Genomic DNA, 27,512 nt, shown 5'->3' with positions numbered 1-27,512 from the left:
CTACAAATCCTTCTGTTTAATCATCTTCCCTTTATTCATTTGCTTAGATTTTTTGTACACTTGATCTCAAGAAGGTGGTGAATGAGCTCAGTGAGCGACCTCGGTAACATGGTGTTATTCACCGGCACAGATGCAAAAATAAATCATAATTTATATTCTCCTTTTTTTCATTACAATTTACTCAAGCCTAGTAACAGACACAATATTTCTGACACTGGAAATACATACCCCCAGGTCCCTAGATGTTCCTAGATACCAAGAACATGCAAATTGACCTTGTAGAAGTGGAGCAATCTTTCATTTACTTAGGCATGTACCTTTAGGCGAGATATCTGAAAATAGGGCTACAGCTTAACAGGTTATAATAATAATAATAATAATGCAGGACCTGTTGCAGAGGTCTTTATTCGGCATGCAACGACACTCAATGTTTTAGTGGTACACACAGCGGTTAGTTGGATTATGCATTCTAGCATTCCTCTATACCCCTCTGTTTCAGTCCTATTATCAATGGGCTGTGTCTGTGCCTGTGGTGCACAAGCCTGTAATGTTGAACAAAATTCAGCCCAAACCTTCAGATTAGACTTTGCAGATCAAATAATGACTCAAGATCCAGCAATAGCATATCAAACATACCGTAAAAAAGTTGTCAGAAACATATTTTAGGTTTAACTTTAGGTAGAAAAGAGAAGATTCACAAGCGAGCCGCCATCTTGTGCAGATTTCATCAAGATCTCTTCACACGCACGTACATGAGCAAACAAGGTCTAATAACATTGGCGTAATTGTGGCTGCAATTCTGAATGGCTTAATTATTTCAGCTTGTGTCACAGCACAACTGCGGAAAAGGCACAACACATTTTCTCAGTGTTGGGACAACCCCTCATTATGTAAATACAAATAGGCCCCTTTAACCTAAAACTGGAAGAAACAAGTGCACACCACCAGTAAATGTGCCAATATAATAGGTCAAAAGTGATTGATAAAAAAGTATAGATATTTCCCACAGTATATATTTTGATCCCCCAGTTTATGTGAGTAGAAACCTGGATTGTAGGAAGGCGTAAACATGATTTTACTTTAGTAAAATCAGTTTGAATTGGTCATGACCTTCCTGGTTGCTATTAACAGTCTAACTGTCGTTGTTGGCTGTGCCCACCACATTGACATAACCTGGCCGATGATTAAATGTGTTGAACAGACAGACCGGCCTGTCTGTTGACTCTGCCAGAAGAGGACGAGAATGGTTGAGGATGTCCGTGTTGGAACATGATGGGAAACAGGACGTGCAGGTACAGTGACCAGTCACCTGGAGGACCTCCCCCATCACACAGAGGCCTCTGCACTCCCCCGTACCCTGCTCACACACGTACTCATTTGCTTTTTGACAAGGGATAACATTGTCTGCACTGAGGGTCACATAGTCTGGACTGGCTTCTAAGCCCAGCCCAGGGCTAACCTCTCCTTGCTCCCCAGCAGCAGAACCTCTCCCTGGGCACAAGAGGCGCGTGAACTCCCCATGGGGCTTGACAGATCCCGGAGCTTCTCCCTCCTCAGACATGATCTCCACCACGGACGCAGGGGTCTCCTCATAGCTTTTCGCCGTGAAGAGAGGATCCTGTCGCATTACAAACAATGGAATATTTAATTAATTATTTGTATATTCAGATCAACATCATTGGCACTCATGGAATTAACAGAAGAAATCACAAATTGTATCGACAACAAAAAAATTGCTATTGATCACCATTGATCATGATATATTATTCAATACATTTGAAAAGTATGGTATTTGGGGGATTGGGTTGAGCTGTATGAGGAGCTACTGTATCTAAGAAACAGGAAACAATTTGTGCAAATAGGTGAACATAAATCAAACTAAATGGATATTACTTCTCTGGGGTATACAGTATTAGGGCCGAAACTGTTTATATTATACATAACAATATTATGTAATGTATCAAAACCACTGAAATTCGTCTTGTTTGCAGACGATACAAATATATTTTTGATATATCGACAGTGGCGGCTGGCCCATAGAGGGCGCTCGGGCGCCGCCCCCCCTGGTGAAGAGAGAAGGAGAAGAAGAAATTGTGTTTTATTTTATTTTATATTTTGGACCCCTAAAAAATAAACTAAACATGTTTAAAATGAATAATAATTACTAATTTTAAGTATGTTTGTGTTTAAAATGCACAATAACGTTAATATATCAAATATAAATCATTGTTTTGGGCGTGATTCACATGACGTCACTCTCTCTCTCCTGATAGAGAGTACCTCTAAAGTTGGGCGCATAGACGTAACGCGCACACTGTGCGCGTCACTGTATCGTCACAGCCAATGTAAATAGATCAAGCAAATACATTTCGCCTATCAGGGTGTTCAAATATGATGTCTCTGGCTCATTTTCTAGCGCTCAGAGCAAGCTCTGCTCCACTGTATTCGTCAGTCATCAGACAGAAAATAATGCTTGGAGGAGGAGCCATGAGTATTTTCATTTCAGATTCAGAGTTAGCTTAGCTAGGCTCGTTTAGCTGGTTCGGTAATAAGAAGTGTATTCTCAGGAGTTGGAGAGATCATCACAAGATACTGTACATTCAGACAGTGTTGGATCTAACAAATGGATTTATCAAATGGACAAATGGATTTGGAAACCTTATCATTCAAGAGGTTTATTTGTCACATACACAAGGCATACATTTCACTGAGGGTGGGCTGGCCGCTCTCTCTCTCTCTCTCTCTCTCTCTCTCTCTCTCTCTCTCTCTCTCTCTCTCTCTCTCTCTCTCTCTCTCTCTCTCTCTCTCTCTCTCTCTCTCTCTCTCTCTCTCTCTCTCTTTCTCTTCATGATCATTACATTATGATCGACTAGAATAAAAAAAAAAATAGCTTTACCTTTGTTCATTAATGTTACCTAAACAACTCACCAAAAGTGACTATTGCACAATTTATTTGACTGGGAGTATGTGTAAGATGTGTAAATATAAAATAGAAGAAATTGTGTATATTATATGCTATTTATTTAGTATATATATTATATATTTATATGTCTATTTATATAAATGTATTTATATATAAATGTATTGGATTATATAGAGATACAGCGTTTATACATATAATTAACAATAGAATACAATTATATAATTTGTGATGAATAGTTAAAAAGGGGTAGGAATACAAATTTAAAAAAAGTGTATATACCTACTCCTTTTTTTAACAGGGTTCAACTTCTGACATTTACAGATGTAAACATCTGATTCTGTATATATCTGAATAATCATGCAACGTTTTCCATTCCCTGAGATTTTAGATAAACACATTCCTGTTTACCGCACAGACACACAGTGTTATCGCAGGGAATGTACATTTACAGTCTATACTGTATAATTATATACTCTTATATTTAGGGATGCTCGATATTGGCTTTTTTACCGATACCGATATATCGATATTGTCCAACTCTTAATTTCCGATACCGATATCAACCGATATCAACCGATACCGATATATGCAGGGTTTCCCCCCCAAAAAATGGAATAATTTCAGGTAATTAACATTACATATCTCTTGTTGTGGAATTAACACAACATTATGCATACTTTTGACAATAAATAAAATCAGAATTTGTTCTTACTTGCTTGCCTGGGTAAATAAAGGTTATAGAAATGTAAAAAAAGATATATATATATATTATTTTAAAAAAAAAATGGAAAATCGATACCGATATTTTCCGATATCACATTTTAATGCCGATATCGGCCGATAATATCGGTAGGCCGATAATATCGGACATCCCTACTTATATTCCAACACTTGGGGACCGTTCCACACAGGCAGTGACCCATATGAAGGACAGGAGACACACCTTGTTTCCCCACAGTTTTAGAACGTCAATATTTCATAGAGATATTATTAGAGATATTACCATTGATTCCACCATTATCATTTGAAACTCTGTGAACATCCACTATAACATATTGTTGATTGCCTATTGACCATATTGACACATGGCCATTTTGCTCTTACATCATGCTCAGTTTGGGATTTATTGGGGTGGAAAGAAATCCCAACCTGAGCATGACATAAAGGAAAATGGCCACCATGTGACACACACCCTGCTCTGTTTCAATTGGTCTTTAAACCCTGTGGAGGACCAGTGAAATGGTCAAGCTAAGAGACTAAAGACTCAGACAGACAAGTTGTCAGGATCCGCTTCCACAGCCTGGTCCCATTCCCCCTCCGTCGACCCAGGCTGGCCACACTCCCCCTCCACCTCAGAAAGCCTGCCCTGCAGCCCCCTCTAGTGGTAGTGGAGTGTTCCCGCTTCTCTCCCTTCTCCCTCTGTTAGTCCCTATTCATATGTGTATTCTCCTAATGTCTTTATTGTTCAATGTGTTCTCCGTGGTGTTGTCTTTGTTACCCACTCTGTTCCCTGGTCTGGTCTAGTGTGTTGTCGTTTGTATTTGTATAGATTGATATTCAGTCCTGTCATGTTATATATTGTTGTCATTGTTTGTCTGTCCAGGTGTGTCTTGTTAGTAATTAGTCTCCCTATATATTCTGTCTGTTCCTGTCACTCCCCGGTCGGTTCGTTTACCTATCCTGTCACATTCATTGTAATCTGCCAGCTTATGCTGAGGTACTGATTATTGTTTTGTTGTTGTAGTTAAAGCCTTGTGAAGAACAAGTAAAGCCTTTTTTCAACTACACCCCGTTGTGTCCTGCCTGTCTCTCTCTCTCGTTCCTGTTATTGCTATTGGGTCCACACCAACAACGAATCCTTACACAAGTCTGCCTGGGAGAACACTGACAATAACAAATATTCATTCATCCCTAAGAAAAAACGATGAAAGTTACCCATGTTTGCCTGTTGATCTCCGTCAGAAAGCCTTGTAGAACTTTGTCCAGGTTTGGGACTGGCGGCCACAGATACTCCTTAAGCTTACTAGAGGAGAACGGAAGGACAGTAAACAAGACAAAAGTGGAGGTCAAGTGAAGTCAAATTAATTTGTAGCAACAATAAAAATGCAAAAGGTTACTAAGTAACATTTACTGTAGTTAGTTTGGATATTTAGGCTGCTTTCACACATGCCTCGTTTAGTCTGGTTGAACTCTGTTTGATGTGGTCCCAGCGCTTCCTTTGAAGTGTGAAAACCATCGGACCAAAAGCAGGAACAGACCCGAAAACAATTGCCCATTTAATGAAGCTGAGTGGGTGTTTTTTGTAGAAATTATTTAATATATTTCCAAATGTTCATCATCACAGTTCTCGCTGCTAGTAAGTGGTTGTGTTATTGCTGGTGTTATTGCTCTGGGGCAATGTTGTTACTTGGGATTTCACATACTGTATGTTTTTCATGTGCCCCAGGACAGTTTAGCATGCACCACCTAAAGCTAGAAATCAGAGAGAACTCTAGAGTATTATCTTTCATGTGTGTCTGGAAATTCTCAGCCATTAATGTTTCCATTTGGCTCAGTCTGTCATAATCACAGCACGGGCCTACTTCACTCCCCCTCCTTTGCTAGTGTGTAGATTGCTAGTGTAGTGTGTAGGTTGCTAGTGTATCGTGTAGGTTGCTAGTGTAGTGTGTAGGTTGCTAGTGTAGTGTGTAGGTTGCTAGTGTAGTGTGTAGGTTGCTAGTGTAGTGTATAGCTTGCTTGTGTAGTGTGTAGCTTGGTAGTGTAGTGTGTAGGTTGCTAGTGTAGTGTGTAGGTTGCTAGTGTAGTGTGTTGCTTGCTAGTGTAGTGTATAGCTTGCTTGTGTAGTGTGTAGCTTGCTAGTGTAGTGTGTAGGTTGCTAGTGTAGTGTGTAGGTTGCTAGTGTAGTGTGTAGGTTGCTAGTGTAGTGTATAGCTTGCTTGTGTAGTGTGTAGCTTGCTAGTGTAGTGTGTAGCTTGCTAGTGTAGTGTGTAGGTTGCTAGTGTAGTGTGTAGCTTGTTAGTGTAGTGTGTAGGTTGCTAGTGTAGTATGTAAATGGTAGGCTACATGGTACATTTATATAACGCATTTATCCAAAGCACTTTACTTTGTTCCTCACATTATACGAATATGTTGATATGGATGGGGATTTTGGAAACAGAAAAAAATACTCGCAGCCAATATCTCACAGTTAATATCCTGTGGATCTAGAAGAAAGAAAGGAGGAAAGAAAGAATCTGTCTATGTCATAATTTTTTTGTATTACAATCTCGTCTATCCAAACCAGTCAGATTGTTTGACTGTACCTGAGGTACCTGGAGAACAAGGAAATGAACACCACCGCTAGAATCAGCATCATGACAGGAACGCACGGGATGAGAAACGCACCTAAAAGAGGAATTGTATTCATTACGTGTCTTGGCAACTAACATCATAACCCAATGCAAAACATTTCTTTGTCAAGGAGGATCATCGAGCCACATGCATATGCAAATACGCCTGATTTTTTTTTATATTGTCCCATAGGGAAATCAGTTTCCAATCTGATTTTGATGTAACCAGACCTGTGTTTACATGTGATTTGATGCTAAATTCCTGATAACACTTTATAATACAGCCCGTTTTGTACAGTGTAATACCCGGAACTTACGGTGTAACTTCCTCATATCAATCCGACGTCCGTACATCTAAAATATGTACCAGTTCCTACTGGTTCTTAAATGTAGGTACAGCAGAAGAAAACAAGACAACGAGGAACAGTTGAGGATTTAGAGTAACTTCCATGTAACAACATTTACCTGAATCTGTACATATAAAATATTTACCGTACTTACAGAGTAACAGGGGGGGTCTGAATTATGAAGTTTACACTGGTCTCCCGTTCTTACTCTGTAAGTACTCTATAAGTACAGAGTAACAACAGGAGGCAGGCTGGATTATGAAGTGTTACCAAATTCCTTATTAGCTTTGTGATTTTATTTGAATGGATTCTATCATTTCTATCTTGTGTGTCTCTCAGTCTGTACGCCTGTCTCTCTGTGTGTGTGTGTGTGTGTGTGTGTGTGTGTGTGAGTGTGTGTGTGTGTGTGTGTGTGTGTGTGTGTGTGTGTGTGTGTGTGTGTGTGTGTGTGTGTGTGTGTGTGTGTGTGTGTGTGTGTGTGTGTGTGTGTGTGTGTGTGTGTGTGTGTGTGTGTGTGTGTGTGTGTGTGTGTGTGTGTGTGTGTGTGTGTGTGTGTGTGTGTGTGTGTGTGTGTGTGAGAGAGATCTTTTTTCATGTAACATTGAGAAACTTCTTTGAGACCATGTGACCAGTCAACTGAATACAGAAGATCTTCAGTTAAGCATTAGGATGGTGTTTTGGTTGTAGCCTACCTATATCACTGGGGGTTTCACCAGTGAGTCCCCGAGACCAGTCACTCCAGTGGCCTGAGTAGATGTTCCCCTGAGGCCTGGCTCTGACCTGTAGCCACAAGAACACCAAGAGGATACACAACAATGTATTAATCAATCAATCAATCAATCAATCAACCAATCAATCAATCTCAAACTCCTACCCTCTTTTGTTGATCCTCCAATCACAATTGTTGCTTACACCCGGGTTCTTACCTGGATGACATATCGACTTCCCGCAGGAACCTCCAGACACTTGTCCGTCTCTGGACCTTTCGATGGCACTATCTGGGAGGGGGTGGGGGGTGGGCAAGCAATGGAACATGCATGACACCTTCAAAAAAACATCAACATTATTTTGTCAATAAAAAATTCTAATACTGCACATTTTTCTTTTTAATTCAGTTGTTGTTAACTGTCACAAACTAAATAAACACTTTTTCTCAAATCCTGAATTAAAAAAAAAATTCTTTAGTACAAATGTTCTGCAGGACACAAAGAATATATTTTCTTTCAGTATGACAGACCTTTAAGTTAAACCTTTCAACATGCAAATGTATTGTATTGGTTGTCCTATTACACAATACCAAATTGCTGTATGTTGTAATATGAACCCAAGGCATTAGAATTGATAGAAATATCCTTCAGGTGAAGGTGAACCACCTGTGGGGAAGAAAACCTGCCGACCGAAGGGCAACTGGAGCTGGAGATGAAACACAAGGTCCAAGCCTCGAAGAAGTCTTCAGCCCTAAAGGACTTCACTTTATGCACCGGCATGTGAGGAGCTTACTACCAAAGATTGATGAGATTCGTCTGCTGGCTTATAAAACACAGGTGGGAGTTATTTGAGACCTGGCTTGATCCCAGTATCAGTGATTCAGAAATATAAATACCCAATTACTCTGTAGTCAGAAAGGATCACAGTCATAAAGGAGGGGGGGTCTTTGCTTTTGTGAGAAATTATATAAATTTTACTGTTGGATAAAATTAAGTAAAAAGGTAAAAAGGTTCACTTAGGTAAAACAGAGTCTATTTTGTTCGAATCTAAGGCCAGATTAAAAAAGGCTCCTGAACTCCAGGTAGAATTAGGGTCAGAGGTTATAGCAGCAAGAACAGCAGTGAAGTACCTGGGCTGTATGCTGGATGACAGTCTGGGGGGGGGGGGGGGGGGCCTTACAGGTGCTGGGTAAAGTAAATGCCCACACCAGGTTTTTTTAAGGCCAATCTGCTTGACAGGGAAAGCCTCACGGGACGGGCACACTGAACGCGCACAAAGTTCACGCGCGGCTCCCTCGCGGGATCGAGCGCCTGGCCTGGCACACAGAGTCCGACTTCTCAGCGCGCTGCAGCGCGGAGCCCTGATAGAACCAGCAGCAGCACGAGCTCTCTCTCTCCCTCTCCCTCTCTCTCTCTCTCTCTCTCTCTCTCTCTCTCTCTCTCTCTCTCTCTCTCGCTCTCTCTCTCTCTCTCTCTCTCTCCCCCTCTCTCTCTCTAGAGAGAAAACGAGAAAGAAAGAAAGAGAGGGGGAGAAAGAGACTGGAGAGAGAGAAAGAGAGAAAGAAAGAAAGGCAGGGAGAATAAAGAGAGAGAAAAAGAGAGAGCTGTACTGTATTGTACTCATTCTGCAATCTGTTAATAAAAATTCAAATCAATCAATCAATCAATCGCGTGGCGCACGCCTCCCGCGCCGCCTCGAATCCGATTGAAGCGGAAAAGATAGCTTGCCGCTCGGGAGCCGCCTGCGAGGCGCGCTCCCGCTTGCAGCCAATGTGCACAGTAGCATCCGTTAACATGGGAGCGGAAGTGAAGAGGCAGCCGCCCGTCCGTCCGTGTTCATTCGTTAGCAGTGTGCCCGTGCCGTTAGACTACTAGCTAACAGCCTGGCGCAGTGTAATTTTGATTATGCTAGTGTAGCCTGGTTTGGGGGAATGTCAGTTTCATTAAAGAAGAAACAGGTGTCACAGAATAAGCTGATCAGGGTTGTGATGGGCCTAGACCCTCGTGATCATGTTGGGAGGAGTCATTTTCAGGACCCGAGAGGAGGGAAGGATGGGTCCGGAGTCGTCATATCCTCCTCCACGGCATGAAGTCGAGACAGTGAGTCGGCCTTGGCATTTCTATTTATTTTTTTGATCCTGGGCGGAAAGTGATGGTACAATTGAAACAGCCCAGGAAGAGCGCCCAGCGAGGCTGACGTGAGGTCAACCGTCTGGCCGATCTGACGGTGGCTGTCACGATGGGGTAGGTAGAATGCAATAATACAGAAAGGGAAGGAATGGAGGAGGCAAAGGCGAGGAGTGAAGCTTGGAGAAGGGTGTTTACTGTAGAATCCAGTGCAATACAAGGAACATACAGAAACGACATAACAAACTTCACAATACAAAACAACAAACACTAAGACTTACTAGAAGGAGAACGGTGCGACACGACGTGGATAGGAACAGGGGGTAACTGGAGGTATGTCGCCACAAGGAAGGGAGGACAGACAGACACCTAAATACCCAGACTAATTAACAAATCAAGAACACCTGGTCAACACAGAATCACAACACAACGACCAAAGGCACTGACAAACTAAACAACAACTAGACACTACGGCAATGACACACAACAACACAACAAGGGGTGACATCACACATAGACAGGAGTGGCCCAAAATAATAAACAATTAGACACAAATTCTATTATTTGGAACCAGAGCAAAATGGCCGCCTGTACCAACAGGCTAGTCTGGCCACTAGAGGGTAGGAGACCAATGTCAGGCCGAGGGCCAATGTCAGATGGAGGGCATTGCCCAAAGTTAGGTGGAGGGTACTGCCCAATGTTACCATCCTGCCCAGTCCAGCCAGGACCGGGCCTAGGATCATGACAGTACCCCCCCCCTCAACGGGGGGCTTCCAGACCCCCGAAAACAACGTCCATAAGCAGGTGAGGGAGGAAGCCGGAACCCCGGAGAGGACCCAGGGAGAGGACCCGAAGAAGAGGGACCAGGAGGCTGAACGAAAAACCCAGGAGGGGCATAGCAGCCAGGGGGGTTGAAAACGGGCGCAGATGCCCGGAGAGGGGGGGTGGGGACGGGAACAGAGGCCCGGGGAGGAGGACTGGACCTGGGAACAGAGGTCCGACGAGGGGGGGTGGGGATGGGCACCGAGACCCGGGGAGGGGGGCAGAACCTGAGAACCGAGGCCCGGTGAGGGGGAGTGGGGACGGGCACCGAGGCCCGACGAGGAGGGCTGGACCTGGGAAGAGAGGCCCGACGAGGGGGGGTGGGTACAGGTGTAGAAGCCCGGGAAGGGGAGCTGGACCCTGGAGCAGGATCCCGGGCGAGAGACCCTCCAGCCGCCGGACCCGGGGCCGGTTCAGGAGAGCCGGACCGGAGGTGCGGCGGCGACGACCCCTGGAGCAGTATCCCACGCAGACCACGGCGAAGACCACGGCGAAGACCCCGGCGAGGACCACGGCGAGGACCAGGACGCTGATCACGGCGCAGAGCTGGACCAGACGGGGAGCCAGGATCCGTCGAAGAGCCGGGAGCCGGCACGGCAGCCGGACCAGGTGTAGAGTCCGGGCAGGGCGTGGAGACCGGATCGGTCTCGGCGGCGAGGCTTGGTGTAGGATCCGGAGATGAGGAGCCAGGATCCGTCGAGGAGCCGGGAGCCGGCACGGCAGCCGGACCAGGTGGAAAGGCCGGGCAGGGCGTGGAGACCGGATCGGTCTCGGCGGCGAGGCGTGGTGTAGGATCTGGGGATGAGGAGCCAGGACCCAGAGCTGAGGCTGGACTGGGCGTGGAAGCTGGACCAGCTGTGGAGGCCTTACTAGCCATACTAGCCTCGGGGGCTAGGCTAACTGTGGGCCCTGGACTCACTGTGGGAACTGTGCTAGCTGAGAATGCCTGGCTAGCTTGGGACATCTGGTCCGTCTCAGGTACTAGGCTCACCCTAAACCTGGAGCCTAGTCTGGCAGTGGAGACTGTGCTAGCTGGAGACATCTGGTCTGTCTCAGATACTAGGCTCACCCTGAACCTGGAGCCTAGTCTGGCAGTGGAGACTGTGCTAGCTGGAAACGGCCGGTTAGCTATTGAAACGAAGCTAACGGGCGGAGCTATGTTAGCTGGGGACGGCTGGTTAGCTATTGACACGAAGCTAACGGGCGGAGCTAGGTTAGCTGGGAGTGGCTGGTTAGCTATTGACACAAAGCTAACCGGCGGAGCTATGTTAGCTGTGGACGTCTGGTTAGCTGTCTGAGCAAAGCTAACGGGTGGCGCTGTACCCACTGGAGACGTCTGGCCATCGATAGTGGCGGGACTAACAGGTGGAGCCGTGCTAACTGGGGACGACCGGTTGGCTATTGGCACGAAGCTAACGGGTGGAGCTATGTTAGCTGGGGACGGCTGGTTAGCTATTGACACGAAGCTAACGGGCGGAGCTAGGTTAGCTGGGAGTGGCTGGTTAGCTATTGACACAAAGCTAACCGGCGGAGCTATGTTAGCTGTGGACGTCTGGTTAGCTGTCTGAGCAAAGCTAACGGGTGGAGCTGTACCCACTGGAGACGTCTGGCCATCGATAGTGGCGGGACTAACAGGTGGAGCCGTGCTAACTGGGGATGACCGGTTAGCTATTGGCACGAAGCTAACGGGTGGAGCTATGTTGGCTGTGGACGTCTGGTTAGCTGTCTGAGCAAAGCTAACGGGTGGAGCTGTACCCACTGGAGACGTCTGGCCATCGATAGTGGCGGGACTAACAAGTGGAGCTGTGCTAACTGGGGACGACCGGTTAGCTATTGGCACGAAGCTAGCGGTCGGAGCTATGTTGGCTGTAGACTCAGCGGCTGTGGGAGGATCTAGGCTGACCGTAAGCCTGAGAACAGTCGGCAGGCTAGCTACCCTAGCCTTCGGTTTATGCTTCTCTATGAGGACAGCAACATGTTCAGCCATCTCCCACATCGCCGTCTGCAGTATCGGATTCTCAGTGGCGACCTGGTCGATCTTCCGGAGTAGGAACCCCCATTTGGCCAGTGAGTAACTCTTCATGTCACCGGCCATCAGGGTCAGGACAACGGTGATGGTATCACTTGCCCTTCCTGCTGCATTCGTTACTGTTGGTGGCGACATTCTGTCACGATGGGGTAGGTAGAATGCAATAATACAGAAAGGGAAGGAATGGAGGAGGCAGAGGCGAGGAGTGAAGCTTGGAGAAGGGTGTTTACTGTAGAATCCAGTGCAATACGAGGAACATACAGAAACGACATAACAAACTTCACAATACAAAACAACAAACACTGAGACTTACTAGAAGGAGAACGGTGCGACACGACGTGGATAGGAACAGGGGGTAACTGGAGGTATGTCGCCACAAGGAAGGGAGGACAGACAGACACCTAAATACCCAGACTAATTAACAAATCAAGAACACCTGGTCAACACAGAATCACAACACAACGACCAAAGGCACTGACAAACTAAACAACAACTAGACACTACGGCAATGACACACAACAACACAACAAGGGGTGACATCACACATAGACAGGAGTGGCCCAAAATAATAAACAATTAGACACAAATTCTATTATTTGGAACCAGAGCAAAATGGCCGCCTGTACCAACAGGCTAGTCTGGCCACTAGAGGGTAGGAGACCAATGTCAGGCCGAGGGCCAATGTCAGATGGAGGGCATTGCCCAAAGTTAGGTGGAGGGTACTGCCCAATGTTACCATCCTGCCCAGTCCAGCCAGGACCGGGCCTAGGATCATGACAGGAGGCAGGGTGTTTCCAGCCAGTGCCGCCACTGCTGGAACGCGTCCACGAGAGCCAGCAGCACATGGTTCCCGATATCGTAATTGGCCTCGGTGGGGGTTGTAGCGACAGGAGTAGAATGCGCAGGGGTGCATCTTCTGGTCGGTAGATGCCTGAGAGAGTACGCCCTTGATTCCCGTGTCGGAGGCATCAACCTCCATGGTGAAGGGTCTCGAGGGATCAGGGTTGACTAGGGCCGGCGCTGACGTGAACCGAGCTTTAAGGTCCGTGAAGGCGGCACTGGCTGCAGGAGTCCAGATGAAGGGAAGCAGGGAGGAGGTGAGTGCCGTGAGAGGAGCGGCCACCCACCTGTATTCCCGAATGAATCGCTGATAGAAGTTGGCGAAGCCGAGGAAGGACTGTAACTGTTTCCGGGTGGTAGGTTGGTTCCACTCGACGACAGCTTAGATCTTCTTGGGGTCAGGCCGAGTCTGTCCACCCTCCACAATGAACCCCAGGAACTCCACGGAAGGGGCATGGAAGGTGCACTTCTCAGCCTTAATGAAAAGCTGGTTCTCCAGGAGTCGTTGGATGACAAGGCGAATGTGTTAGATGTGTTCCTCCATGCTCCTGGAGAACAGCAGGATGTCGTCGAGGTAGAGGACCACAAAAATGTCCAATATGTCCCTCAGCAGGTCATTCATTAGCGCCTGGAACACTGACGGTGTGTTGGTGAGTCCGAAGGGCATCACACAGTATTTGTAGTGGCCACGGGGGGTCTTGAACGCCGTTTTCCACTCGTCCCCCTCATGTATCCAGACAAGGTGGTAGGCGTTCCAGAGGTCCAACTTCATAAACACTGTGGCTCCGAGGAGGGGTTCAAAGTTGGAGCTTAGGTTGATGGAGTTAAGCTCACGGTAGTCGAGTTGAGAGATTAGAGATGAGAGGTTCATGCTAAGGTCTGGAATTTTATGTATTCTTGAAGTTGATCTAGAAATGTTTCTTTGCAGATTCTGGGATACGAATTTGAATAAAATATACCCTTTTCAATTAAAAAAGACCATGTGACAATTGTATTACAAAAAAAACACAAACAAAGATGTCATACATAGGGGCGCCCCAGTGGCGAACCACATAACGCGCTGAGTCGCGGCACGGCCGACCCGGGTTCGATTCCCGGACCCGTCGTTATTTGCCAAATGTCTTCCCCCCACTCTGTCTCCCGTTCCTCCTCTCTCTCTATCTACTGGACTGCCCAGTAGCAAAAAGCAATAAACACTAAAAAATAAATAAAAAATAAATAAAATAAAAAGATGTCATACATATAGACACAAAGGGATGTCAACTTGCGTTGTAATTTGCATAAGAATAAACAAGTACTGCCAAATATAGTTATACTGTCAAAAACAAGACAAATATCGCAATATCATATTTTGGCCGTATCGCAGGCTACTGTAACGTGACGTCTTACCATCCACGCCTCATGGTTCCCCCCTCTCCTGGGCTGGTAGCGGACCTGGTACACCAACTGGGCAGACAGGGCTGGGAGAGGGGCTTCCCATGTCAAACACAGCCTGCCCCCCTGCACTGTTGTCTTTACGCTCTCCGGAGGGGAGGTTTTGACTGAGAACACACACAAATATGGTACATACTGTAAGAGGTGAAGGATGAGTTACAACATGGCAGCACTATATCTATATATCTATACTATATATATATATATATTCACATATATATCAGTTTTCTGCTAACAGCCTAACTGCTCAAATGAATATGGTCCGAAAACAACAACAACAACAACAACAACAACAACAACAACAACAACAACAACAACAACAACAACAACAACAACAACAACAACAACAAATAGAATAATGACGGAGCAGACAGCTCTCTGCCAAAGAAAGAAAGAAAGAAAGAAATGAAAAAGAAAGTGAATAATCTCTCACTGCTGCTGTTGAGTGTGAAGGGTTCGGTGTAGAACGTTCTGTTGAGAGGTCCAGAACCAGTGCTGAGCCTGACCCGAAGGACCCCAGCCTTATCGCCATGGAAACGGGAGAGGTCAGTCGAGTTTTCATCTGCCAAGCATTCTCTCCAGACCCCTTCATCACTGTCAGTAGCATGAAAAGGTATGTTCAGAAGCCTTATTTATTTCCTACTTATCATAAAAAGTGTCCTATTCAAACAACCCTGCCATCAGAAGGTCTCATTGAGTCATGGTGTCCTACTCAAACAACCCTGCACTACCAGCAATCTGTGTGTATTCCATTAGTTATTTTCTTTGTTCTTTTCAATTAATATTGTACTGACAGAACAGCATTTGTGTTTGTAGGTGAAAATATTGACCTACCTTGTTTACCATAAAATGCTCAAGACAAAGGTGTAGGGTGTTGTAGTTGAAATATTGTTATCAATGCACAAAAACAAGTATTCCTTTCAGCAAATATCCTAGTTACAACAAGATTGTGGCACAATGTGGCAGTAAGGCATTTTTAGGTTTATACATGACAAGGCTTTCTTTTGGGACAAATGGAGTTTCTTTAGAGTGGAGCCCCCTAGTGGTCAGAACATGGTTGTTGCAGCTTTAAGGTAATAATATTAATGGTATTTTTGTACTACTTTGATCTTCTGTCTTCTATCTTGTAGAAGAGGTTGTATGCAGCCGCGGCTCCATAGGCCTTTCCATCCCATTGGCAGGTCACATTTTGCAGGTCAGAGGTGTAGCACTTGAGTGAAATGTCATCTAAACAAACGAAACAAAAACACATTTTAATCTGACTGTGGAAATGTGTTTGGGTTTGATGGAAGGGTCATAAAACAAACAAACACACACACACACACACACACACACACACACACACACACACACGCACACACACGCACACACACACACACACTCCCTCTTTCTCTTTCTTTCATAATAAACACATGCATACACACAAATCATATCTCACTCAGTCATACTGTATATTATATATACAAATGCATACACACAAAGGCTGACAAGACAACACACACGCACACGCACGCACGCACGCACACACACACACACACACACACACACACACACACACACACACACACACACACACACACACACACACACACACACACACACACACACACACACACACACACACACACACACACACACACACACACACCTGCACTCTGGGGCACCATGGCAGCCACAGGTGATGACCAGTGGCTCCAGTGTCCAGTGTTTTCTTGGATGCTGCGTTTGACCCTCATCTGGACCGGAACCACCTGCCCTGGTGGGTAGTCCAGCTTGTGGAATGTTCCCTGCGGTGATCGAACACATCATCGGTTATAAACATTCCAAACTCCAAACACATACAGTAGCATAGTTTATAAACAATCGAAACTCCAAACACATAGCATAGGTTATAAACATTCCAACCTCCAACTACGAACGTACAGAGTAATTCTTTAGTTTTAAACAAAAACTCAAAAAAAAAATATTTTGTATAAATATATTACATTAAAATATCAAGTAATATAACACACTGATTGGTGGATGCTTTTCTTTTTCTTTTCTTTTTTTACCCATGAGGATACAAGTACAAGTGTACACTTCTGTATGACCTTTGCCAAATTAGTTATACACAGGTACATATTCAACTGAAGGAATACTTGAAGTAGTCAGTAGGTATTGTTGGAACCAGAGCATACAGTATAAGCTATAGTATACCATATCAAAGATGATGTCCATTGAGTTCAGTTGAATTTAATGAACATTTACATTCTCATGATGGTTCATAATGCCCAGTAGACATTATCTTATAAGAATCCTCAGATTGCCTCCTACTTTAATAATAATCAAAGACTCTAGTCACCCAAACAACTGTCTCTTTGAACTGCTGCGGTCAGGCAAGCGATACCGGAGTCTCATGGCCAGTACAGAGAGACTCAGAAGGAGCTTCTATCCACAGGCCATCAGGATGCTCAACGACAATGACAATGACACTAACAACCCATCATCTACACTCACAGCACACACATCCACACGTACACACTCACTTTAAATAAACACTTAACACCCACTTTACTCACTTTAGACACTCTAACACACTTTATATTTATTAGTAAAGAGATTTGCACTACAATTCATACCTCATTGCACCCTACCCTAAGCTTGTACCTCATCCAATTTCTGCATTATATCTGTACCCATCTACATGTGTATTTGTACCACTATACAATATCTGTACTCCTCTACATGTGTATGTATGCCACTATATATGTACTCTCTACATGTGTATGTATACCACTATATATGTACTCTCTACATGTGTATTTATACCACTATATATGTACTCTCTACATGTGTATGTATACCACTATATATGTACTCTATACATGTGTATTTATACCACTATATATGTACTCCTCTACATGTGTATACCACTATATATGTACTCTCTACATGTGTATTTATACCACTATATATGTACTCTCTACATGTGTATGTATACCACTATATATGTACTCTCTACATGTGTATGTATACCACTATATATGTACTCTCTACATGTGTATGTATACCACTATATATGTACTCTCTACATGTGTATTTATACCACTATATCTGTACCTCTCTACATGTATATGTATACCACTATATCTGTACCTCTCTACATGTATTTATACCACTATATATGTACTCTCTACATGTGTATGTATACAACTATATATGTACTCTCTACATGTGTATGTATACCACTATATATGTACTCCTCTACATGTGTATGTATACCACTATATATGTACTCTCTACTATACCGCAGTTACAGTGTTTTGCCTGGCAATATCGCTCGCTCACTCGCTCACTCACTCACTCACTCACTCACTCACTCACTCACTCACTCACTCACTCACTCACTCACTCACTCACTCACTCACTCACTCACTCACTCACTCACTCACTCACTCACTCACTCACTCACTCACTCACTCACTCACTCACAGTACAGTCCAGCACATGCCCCTAGTGGCGGCTCACAGACATGGCACTTTGCTTGGCATCTACTCCACTGTGTGCCTATTGGGTTGAAGTACCTGTACGGACTCCTCTCCCAGCCTGTTGGATGAGTACTGTAGCTCATAGCACAGCTGGTCTTCCCAGTTCTTCTCCACCTGCACACGCCATGTCACCAGCAGCTGCCCTGCCTGGCCGGTGTGGCTGAGGGTCACGTCCCCAGGAGGGTCCAGCAGCACTAATGAGGGGGAGGGCAGACAGTAGAGCCTCATTTTTGTTTTCTTTTTTTTCTCTCTGTGTGTGTGTGTGTGTGTGTGTGTGTGTGTGTGTGTGTGTGTGTGTGTGTGTGTGTGTGTGTGTGTGTGTGTGTGTGTGTGTGTGTGTGTGTGTGTGCGTGTGTGCGTGTGTGTGTGTGTGTTGGTGTCTCACCATGGACAGTAGTAGAGCCTCATTTAATTTTTTTCTCTCTTTTAGACAATGTGTGTGTGTGTGTGTGTGTGTGTGTGTGTGTGTGTGTGTGTGTGTGTGTGTGTGTGTGTGTGTGTGTGTGTGTGTGCGTGCGTGCGTGCGTGCGTGCGTGCGTGCGTGCGTGCGTGCGTGCGTGCGTGCGTGCGTGCGTGCGTGCGTGCGTGTGTTGGTGTCTCACCATGGTCCTCTACATAGACAGTGCGTCTGTAGAGGGTGGTGTTGGTGCCGGGCTGCATCACTCTAAGGTTGGTGTCAGTGAACATGAAGACATCAGAAGCAGGAAAGAGGCAGATGTGGAGGAAGGTCTCCTCCTCCGTCCTCTGGACCTTCACATGGCACCTCTTCTCTCTGGAAATCACACCAATGACAGGTTGCATAAAGGCCAATCCCCAATTCCAAACTAAAATAACAAATGGGTAGCTCTGAAAAATAGGAATGGAGACCTGTTTTCATTCTGTAGATTGATCGATTGAGCTCTTGATATACGGGCTGACACTAGAGGAGAGGTTCATTTGGGGTTTATTTTTATTTTTTTATTTTGTTTGTATTCATATTTCTTTCATATGGGGTTTCTATTGTACTGTATGATCTGAATTCTGTCTGTATAAAACGTTATAAACATTGAAGTAAAACAGACCTATATTAGTCTATTTTCCATCTACAAGTCAAACTCTTCAAGGATGTGTGTCGATGTAGGGGACACATAATAGTAACAGTAGTATTAGTAGTAGTAGTAGTAAATCAAATCAAATCAAATCAAATAAAAATATCACATGGAATAGCCCCCATGGGCTGTACAAGTCTTCTTGTACAAGTCAAGAAGAAACATCACAAAAGATCAAAAACAAAAAACACCATAAAATCCAAATATGCAACACTCCCAGACTTTCCCAAATGAAGATAAGGAACGACTCACTAAAAACCTAGCAATATGAAAATGAAAGCACCACAGGCGGCGTGGAGGAGAGAAACCTCAGATGGGCTCTTCAAAAGGGACCCCCCCCCCCCCCCCCCAACTGGATGTCGGTGATAACATAGTGTTGCAATGGATGATAGATGGATGGAGAATAGAACAGGCGAATAATTGGTATGTATATACATGTAATGAAACACACATATATATACACAGTAACAATAGTATCTAAGGTACATAAGAACATTTAAAAAATATATATATTTTAAAGTGTTTAATTACAGTGATCTATGATCTATATGATTGGGGGGTGGGGAGGGGTGCTGATGTTGATGGGTGAGGGGAGGGGTGTGGAGAGGCTACGTTGGTCAAAGCGGTTGAAAAACGTGTTCAACTCGTTTGCACGCTCCGGGGGGCCCTCCACAGCCGGGCCCTGCTGTTTGAACCCAGTAATCCTCCTGACACCCGCCCACACCTCCCTGGTGTTGTTGACCTGTAGTCTGCCCTCCAGCCCGTCCTTGTAGCTGTCCTTGGCTGCCCGTAGTTATTTTTTGATCTCCCGTTGGACAGCCCTGGCCTGCTCAGTGTCCCCTGCCATGAAGGCCCTCTTTTTCCCATGTAGCAGGTGTTTAATATCCTTGTTAATCCAGGGTTTATTGTTTGAAAAGCAGCATACCTTTTTTGTAGGTACGATGCTCTCTTTGCAGAATCTAATGTAGTCTGTAATGCAGTGGGATAGTCCATAGTAGTAGTAGTAGTTGTTGTTGTTACTATAGATATACTATATATATATGTACTGTACATATCCCTTACCAATCTTACTACTGTTACTAGTTACGCTGCTGGCCAGTATGACTACTACCATACTGTCTTTATACCTGTATCACTGTACATATTAATACTACAACTCTGTACATCTGATTAGCACTACACTCAGTAGTACTAATTTATATATTGTATACCCAGTTTGTGGTACATTGTATATTACTATTGCACTTATTTCCGTTGTACTACACTTGGGGTGTATAATGACAATACATTTTAATCGAATCTAATCGAATCTAATTGAATCGAATAGAATTGAATCGCATCTAATCTAATCTAATCTAATCTAATCTAATCTAATCTAATCAAATCTAGTCTAATCTAATCTAATCTAATTACCAATAATGTAAGGTTGATTTTCACAGTGGTGTTTTTCTCAACCGTGGCCGATGATATGTGGCATTTGTTGCCATATTAGTTGGCATGAAACAACATGATAAAACACTATTAACATACTCATAACCATGCGCGTGGTAGTAGAAATCATACGTCTGGTTGTCTGGTTTCTCAAAGAAGCAGGTGAAATCATGCTCTGTTCTGGTGAAGCATTTTGGATCATCCTCATCCTCCAAGAGCAGCAAAACATCTGTTTGGAGATAATATCAGGGTACATACGCTAGGTATTAGTAGGATAGAATCCACCCACTGTTCTTTTTAAACATATAGTTTTTCATGGCATTTTTACTTGTATTGACTAACTAGATTTAGTCAATCAACCAATCAGCAAATCAATCAATCCGTCAGTCAACAAATCTATATATAAGTTATCGCGTTAATAACGCATTCATGCAAATACATATCAATGGCACAATTTAATTTGACGCATAACGCACATACTGTATATACATATTAAGGCTGTCAAAGTTAATGCGTTATTAACACTTTAATGCAAAATGCTTTTAATGGCAAAAAGAAATTTCCCGCAAGACACATTCCCGGCCAATCACGTATATATACGTTATTGGGAGCCAGCGGTTAATGGCCAAAAACGTATATGTTTTTAACTCATTTTTTATTTTATTCGCTTTTAATATCCTATTCCATGTCACGGAGCTGTATTTTGCCTGGAAAAGGCATATTGGGACTCCAAAGGTGCAGTACCGGCCAGATCCTGGTAGTAGCGCTGTCTCGAGAATGCAGTAACCCCTGTTGCAGACCGGGTGCCACACTGAAAACCTTCCGGGCAGACTTTTCTACTAACGTGAACCTATAGACCACTACACTTCCGCGTTACATTGAAATCAGGGAGGAGATTGCGGGGGGGTCAAATGAATGGATGTGGACGAGAGCCGTGATGGAAGTGGTTGCCGATACGGCTGTGGGGGTGCTAGAGACATGATCGAATAGACGTTTATGCGCCTCGCTCTCCTGAACACGGCGTGACCCATAACTAATCGATCAGAACTAAATCGGCAGAGAAAAAGCCCATTTTAAAGCACCTATTCCGCATGGACATGCGCAGAGTGCCCATGGAGTCTGGACGACGCGAGATGACGCTCGAATGAATGTGGACTGTTCTATCAGAGGGGGGAGCTTCGGTGGCCAATGTCCTTTCAGCCGAACAGGATAATGAAAAAATGATCCCACTAAATGGCCAGACGCGTCTTATGGCGACATCTACAATTACCTCATTGAGTCTACAGGTAGACTAATGTTTATATTTAAGTGCAGCGGTCTGTAGCCACTTACATGACCATCGAAGCTCCCCCCTCTGATGGAACAGTCCACATTCATTCGAGCGTCATCTCGCGTCGTCCAGACTCCATGGGCACTCTGCGCATGTCCATGCGGAATAGGTGCTTTAAAATGGGCTTTTTCTCTGCCGATTTAGTTCTGATCGATTAGTTATGGGTCACGCCGTGTTCAGGAGAGCGAGGCGCATAAACGTCTATTCGATCATGTCTCTAGCACCCCCACAGCCGTATCGGCAACCACTTACATCACGGCTCTCGTCCACATTCATTCATTTGACCCCCCCGCAATCTCCTCCCTGATTTCAGAATCCCGGAAGTGTTACGGTGGTCTATGGCTTCACCGGATCGCATTGAATAGCCCTCGGGATCCCCGACTCACCACGCTGTGGTGGGTTATATCATGGGCCAAATGGACATATGATCTAGCAGATGGCAATCAAATAATTGGAATATTCTTTTTGGAATCCGACTGGCGACAGGTAAGGACAATTTAACGTAAATTTCAGCTTGATCGTGCAAGGATTTCATAGCCATCCCCCTGCTCAGCCTATGTTGTGGTAATAACGAATGCCGTTATTGGAAATCAATTAATCACAAACGAACGTGATGCACAGTGAACGTTTGTAATGGAAAGCCTTCCTAGAGTGGGACCCGTCTAATGGCTGACCCGAATGTGGTACAAACAATTGAATTAAATCAATAAATACAAATTTAAATTTGTTTATTGATACTCTCATTGATACTATGTTTGTTTCTGACTCAAAGTGTGAGAGAGAGAGAGAGAGAGAGAGAGAGAGAGAGAGAGAGAGAGAGAGAGAGAGAGAGAGAGAGAGAGAGAGAGAGAGAGAGGGAGGGAGAGAGAGAGGGAGAGAGGGAGAGAGGGAGAGAGAGAGAGAGAGAGAGAGAGCGAGAGAGAGAGAGAGAGAGAGAGAGAGAGAGAGAGAGAGAGGCGGGGGGGGGGGTGAGTCCTCAACCCTTTTTAGGTGAATGTAACAAGTTCCTAACTTTTTCTTTCCCCTATTATTTCATGCACACTTTATTCATTGTTTTAAATTATTATTTTCTTTTAAGTTATTTTGTGCATCACTCAGTTTGTTTTGAATTTTATGCAAATGTACAATGCATGAGGGTCATCCTTTTTGTGTTAAATGGCTGCTTAAACAAAAACAATGGGGATGAATAGTTCAAGTGTAAAGTTCAACACACTACTGTGTTAGTAATCATTACTATGTTACAGTTAGTAAATTGGTATGCCCATCTGTTATTTTTTTGTTGGGCTTTTTTATTTTTTTACAATGTAGTTTGCAAAAAAAACCTCTCATGTTGATAAGAGTATTACAACTTGAAAAAGATCTGTTTAAGGTAGATTTAGAACAGATAAAATATATGCGATTAATTTGTGATTAATCACAATTAACTATGTACAATCATGCGATTAATCAGATTAAATATTTTAATAGATTGACAGCCTTAACACTTTGAATGCCCAAAACAACATAACACGTGTTAGCAGCCCGCCCCCTGAATGCCCACCACGACAATTAGCGTGATTTTTTTTTATTAGCGATCTGAATTCATATTTCATCAACAGAGTCTCTCGTTGGGAAACCAGCCCCACCAGGCGCTCAGATGTGAAAAAAGCGCCCCCTATCGTCTCCCAGATGGTAATGCACCCTTTTGGAATGGACTCAATGAAAATGGATGAGAAAAAAAACTCCGGAATCCACATTTTACTTCTCATGCATGTACCCCGAGCCGCTCGGAGTCATTGTGGACCATCAGAACAGCGTGTAATATGTCTTTACAGTACGTAGCATTGGATCAATAAACGGATCGATTTTTGGAATGGCGATCAGGAATTGGAATAATCTTTTTGGATACCATCTGATCTCAGGTAAGGAATCTATTTTACCAGTCTTAGGATAATCAGACCTGTTTTCACAGAGATATAAGCTTTTCCCCTATGTGTGATATGGCTGTTTGGCTGTGCGAGCGATCAGGAACTAAGAGAATCGATTTTCAGCTTGCAGCACCAGCGTGCATACGTACACATATACTATCGATAATCTAGTGTTTATTTGAAAACTATTCATAAAATAGGCCGAAAAATGACAACGTTCTAGAATATTCCAGTACATGGCGTTTATCACGGATTCTTTTTATTTTCCGTGAAAACGAGGGCTTTTCAAAATGCTATAAAACTGAAATGAACCGATAAAAAAACAATCCGCTTCGACAATGTTGACTGGAAAATGAGTCATTGATAAGCGACGGGCAGATTAGACACATAGCCATAATTTAAAACATAGATTAGGCGATATTAACGCTAACATTGAAGTGGTTGATGGGCATTCAAGGGGGTAAAAAGGAAAACACGGCCGGCTCTGAAAGTGTTTTACACAAAGATTTACACACATTCAGTCATACCAGTTCATACATCAAGAAAATCCTTTTCATTTTGGTGACTAACATTTCTAAGTACATTTTAATTGCTGACATGCATATGTGTCTGTCCCCCAATATGCCCAGACAATGAAAATAACCTCTCACATGGTAGCCTACTGTATGAGAGGGAGAGAGAGAGAACTTCAGATTTACGCACAAAAGTACATTAGTCTGTAAAAGGTTGGCTAGAGATCAACATTTTATTCCAGTGTGATACTGTTTTGATTTCAATGGGAAGGGGGTGTTTTTGTGACCCTGTAGTGTAGTACAATAGTTTGGTTTTAATGCAAAAAAAATCAGGGGATGTTTTAGTGAACCTTTATAAGAGTAGGGTTGGACACTACATTGTGTGATTACTCATATTACTCAATTACATTTAGCAGGTCAATATGGCCATCTGTTGTTGCCTATTGGGCTTTGCCATGTTATGATTATTTGCAGCATAATTATTTTATGCTAAATGCAGTACCTTTGTTTTTCTCGATAATATTTGTGATTTTGGTTATATGCTCTGCATAAAGCAAGCATATCTGATATGCAAGATAAATCACTGTTAACTATGGACAATCAAGCGATTAATCGCCATTAAATATTTTAATCGATTGACAGCCTAAATATATATATATATATATATATATATATATATATATATATATATATATATATATATATATATATATATATATATATATATATATATATATATATATATATATATATATATATATATACACTGTATGTGCGTGTGTGTGTTTCCATAGCATTGTGGGGTAATCGCCAGCTCAGCGTCCTCATTACAAAAGATCCTAACTCTTACACAGGAAATCTTTTTAAGCCTTAATCCGTCAATCAATCAATCAATCAATCAATCAATCAATCAATCAATCAATCAATCAATCAATCAATCAATCAAGCATTGTCATAGCATTGTGGGGTATATTCACCTAATTTTCCAATCATTTGAAATGAGAACCATGCAGACTCAACCATGTAGACAATTAGGTGAAATAAGCAGGTTATTATTATATGTGTATTATATGTGTATGTAGTGCTCAGTCAATACACTGATGTCATACTCCTACACACACACACACACACACAGACACACACACACACACACACACACACACACACACACACACACACACACACACACACACACACACACACACACACACACACACACACACACACACACACACACACACACACACATGTAGCAAGAGAGTTGTATTTTAAATGTTAGACATTGTAAGAAAGGGGCAGGACTAGATAAGCTGTGCTTCCTAATGCCGCTTCTCGAACTCATCCTTGTTTGTTTTTCTATGGTTGAAGATGGACTAATTTGTCTATGTTTACATTTAGTCTTTATACTGTGATTTGTATGTTTGTTGTGTTTGAGATAAATACAGATCAAATCTAAATCAAATCTCACCTTTCCTTGAGAGGCGAGGGCCACTTCCATCGCCAGCACACATCACTAGCATCCACAAGCCGACGAAGACGGTCTTCCATTTGCCTGACATATCCGTGACACATGTAAGTGGAGCCATGGCAGGTACAAGTGTATCCTACCCCATAGCTTTACTGCAACGTCTACTGTACATCTGCTCGTTACAGACTGCCTGCCAGCATATGTTTGCATCGCAGTAAAGCAGGAACATGAGTGGCTTGGCAGTGTGTCTATCTGACATGTCACTCACACAGGAAGTGTGTTTTGTGTGGATTGAGGCAGACATAGAGAAGAGGGTGATTGGGGACGGGTAAGAAGGTTTGAGGGGTGTACTGTATGTGTAGATGTATATGTGTGTGTGTGTGTCTGTGTGCGCCCTTGTTTACCTACCGTTGTGGGGACATTGTCTGGAGACCCCACAAAGTAAAGGAGCAATTTTAGAGTTGTGGTTAGAGTTAAGTTAAGGTTAGGATAAGTGTGAGGGATAGGGTTAGGTGTGTAGTCATTATGGTTAAAGTTAGGGTAAGGAAAGTATATGGAATGTTCCCACAACACATGAAAACAACCAAGATGTTTTGGCTAAATGCCTTTCTCAGAGCCTCAGAGTCAAGGATGGCAAATCAAAGGTTAACCAAACTTTGATTCACGTTACTAACCTATGTGAGCTAGTATTGTGTTTTTCTCTTTTTGTGTGTCATATGAAGGTGGAAGGTTGAAGGTGCGTTCAAATGCAGCAATAGCAATGTCCATACAAACTCTCAGACCAACCTCTTTCAATTATATACATATATATAAAAGCATATAACTAAGAGTAATATGTTACAGTTGTTGTTGTTATTGTTGTTGTGAACACAGCACTTTCAGTTCCTCTTATCTCTCAGACTACCAGTAAATCACCACCATGAGGTGCAAACTTCCTCTCTCCCATGATCTTTGTCACAGATAGTATAATAACTCAGCCCGCCATATTGTTTTTGCTTGCTTCATGAGTCCTGCCTTGCACTCTGTACTGAAGCGAGTCTCTTCTGTGCACAGAAACAAAACTCACAAAGACAACTTGTCACTTCTCAAGAATCTTCATTTCAACGTAGTATATGTCTCACGGGTGCTCCTACAATATGAATGTCCATGACACAGGCCCTATCTGCTCCCGGCTGCCCTTGGGGGGAAGGACAACGGGATGGGTCAAGTGCAGAGAGACATTTCCTTGGCGACCCAATGCATGTGTGTGTTAAACTGCATGACAAATAAAGACTTCTTCTTCTGGTCAGACGCCGTGAGTCACCACGTGGTTTATAACGGACAGTGTCAGCATCAGTGCTATTTCCTGTTTACTCTGTAGTGTGTCGGATATGGTGGTCTGAAAATGTTTTAAGTGTGAGAAAGTGTGTTTGTTTGTGCGCTCTTGTACGCGCAGGAGAGTGCGTGCGCATGTGTGGATGCAAGATAAAGATAGACAAAGAATAATGCGTATGAGTTTGTGTGCACACACTGTACATGAGTGCCAGTTTGTGTGCATGCAAGAAGAGCGAGATACTCCTTGTACGCACGCATGTGTATTAAGTCTGTGCATGCAGTATGTGTGTGTAAGTGTTTCTGTTGTATGTGTGTGCGTGCGTATATATGTGTGTGTGCTGTCAGGAAGCGGACCCAGTGAGGCCCAGTGTGACAGG

At 43.6% G+C, this 27,512-nt stretch overlaps 1 protein-coding gene across 3 annotated transcripts; it reads right to left on the bottom strand.

Moving 5' to 3' along the window:
- On the bottom strand, window positions 1–25,994 carry mpl (MPL proto-oncogene, thrombopoietin receptor). 3 transcript variants are annotated; one of them, XM_084309836.1, is made up of 13 exons: window positions 25,822–25,994; window positions 20,704–20,833; window positions 18,688–18,857; window positions 18,122–18,279; window positions 16,207–16,345; window positions 15,662–15,785; window positions 14,992–15,152; window positions 14,514–14,665; window positions 7,526–7,597; window positions 7,292–7,379; window positions 6,226–6,307; window positions 4,859–4,946; window positions 1–1,618 (listed from the first exon to the last, which is right to left on the bottom strand). In XM_084309836.1, exons 1-13 carry the CDS (start codon window positions 25,937–25,939, stop codon window positions 1,133–1,135), a joined length of 1,968 nt encoding a protein of 655 aa, XP_084165962.1. In that variant the 5' UTR covers window positions 25,940–25,994; the 3' UTR covers window positions 1–1,132. The 3 variants fall into 3 exon arrangements, with proteins under 3 accessions (XP_084165962.1, XP_084165963.1, XP_084165964.1); XM_084309837.1 differs by having other exon boundaries at window positions 6,235–6,307; XM_084309838.1 differs by lacking the exon at window positions 20,704–20,833.
- Between the last annotated feature and the right edge of the window lie 1,518 nt (window positions 25,995–27,512).

The sequence above is a fragment of the Notolepis coatsorum genome (genome assembly GCF_963971535.1).
Source record: "Notolepis coatsorum genome assembly, chromosome: 3".
Taxonomy (NCBI): Eukaryota; Metazoa; Chordata; class Actinopteri; order Aulopiformes; family Paralepididae; genus Notolepis; species Notolepis coatsorum.
The sequence above is the reverse complement of the archived record's forward strand: the minus strand, read 5'-3'. Positions and strand labels throughout refer to the sequence as shown.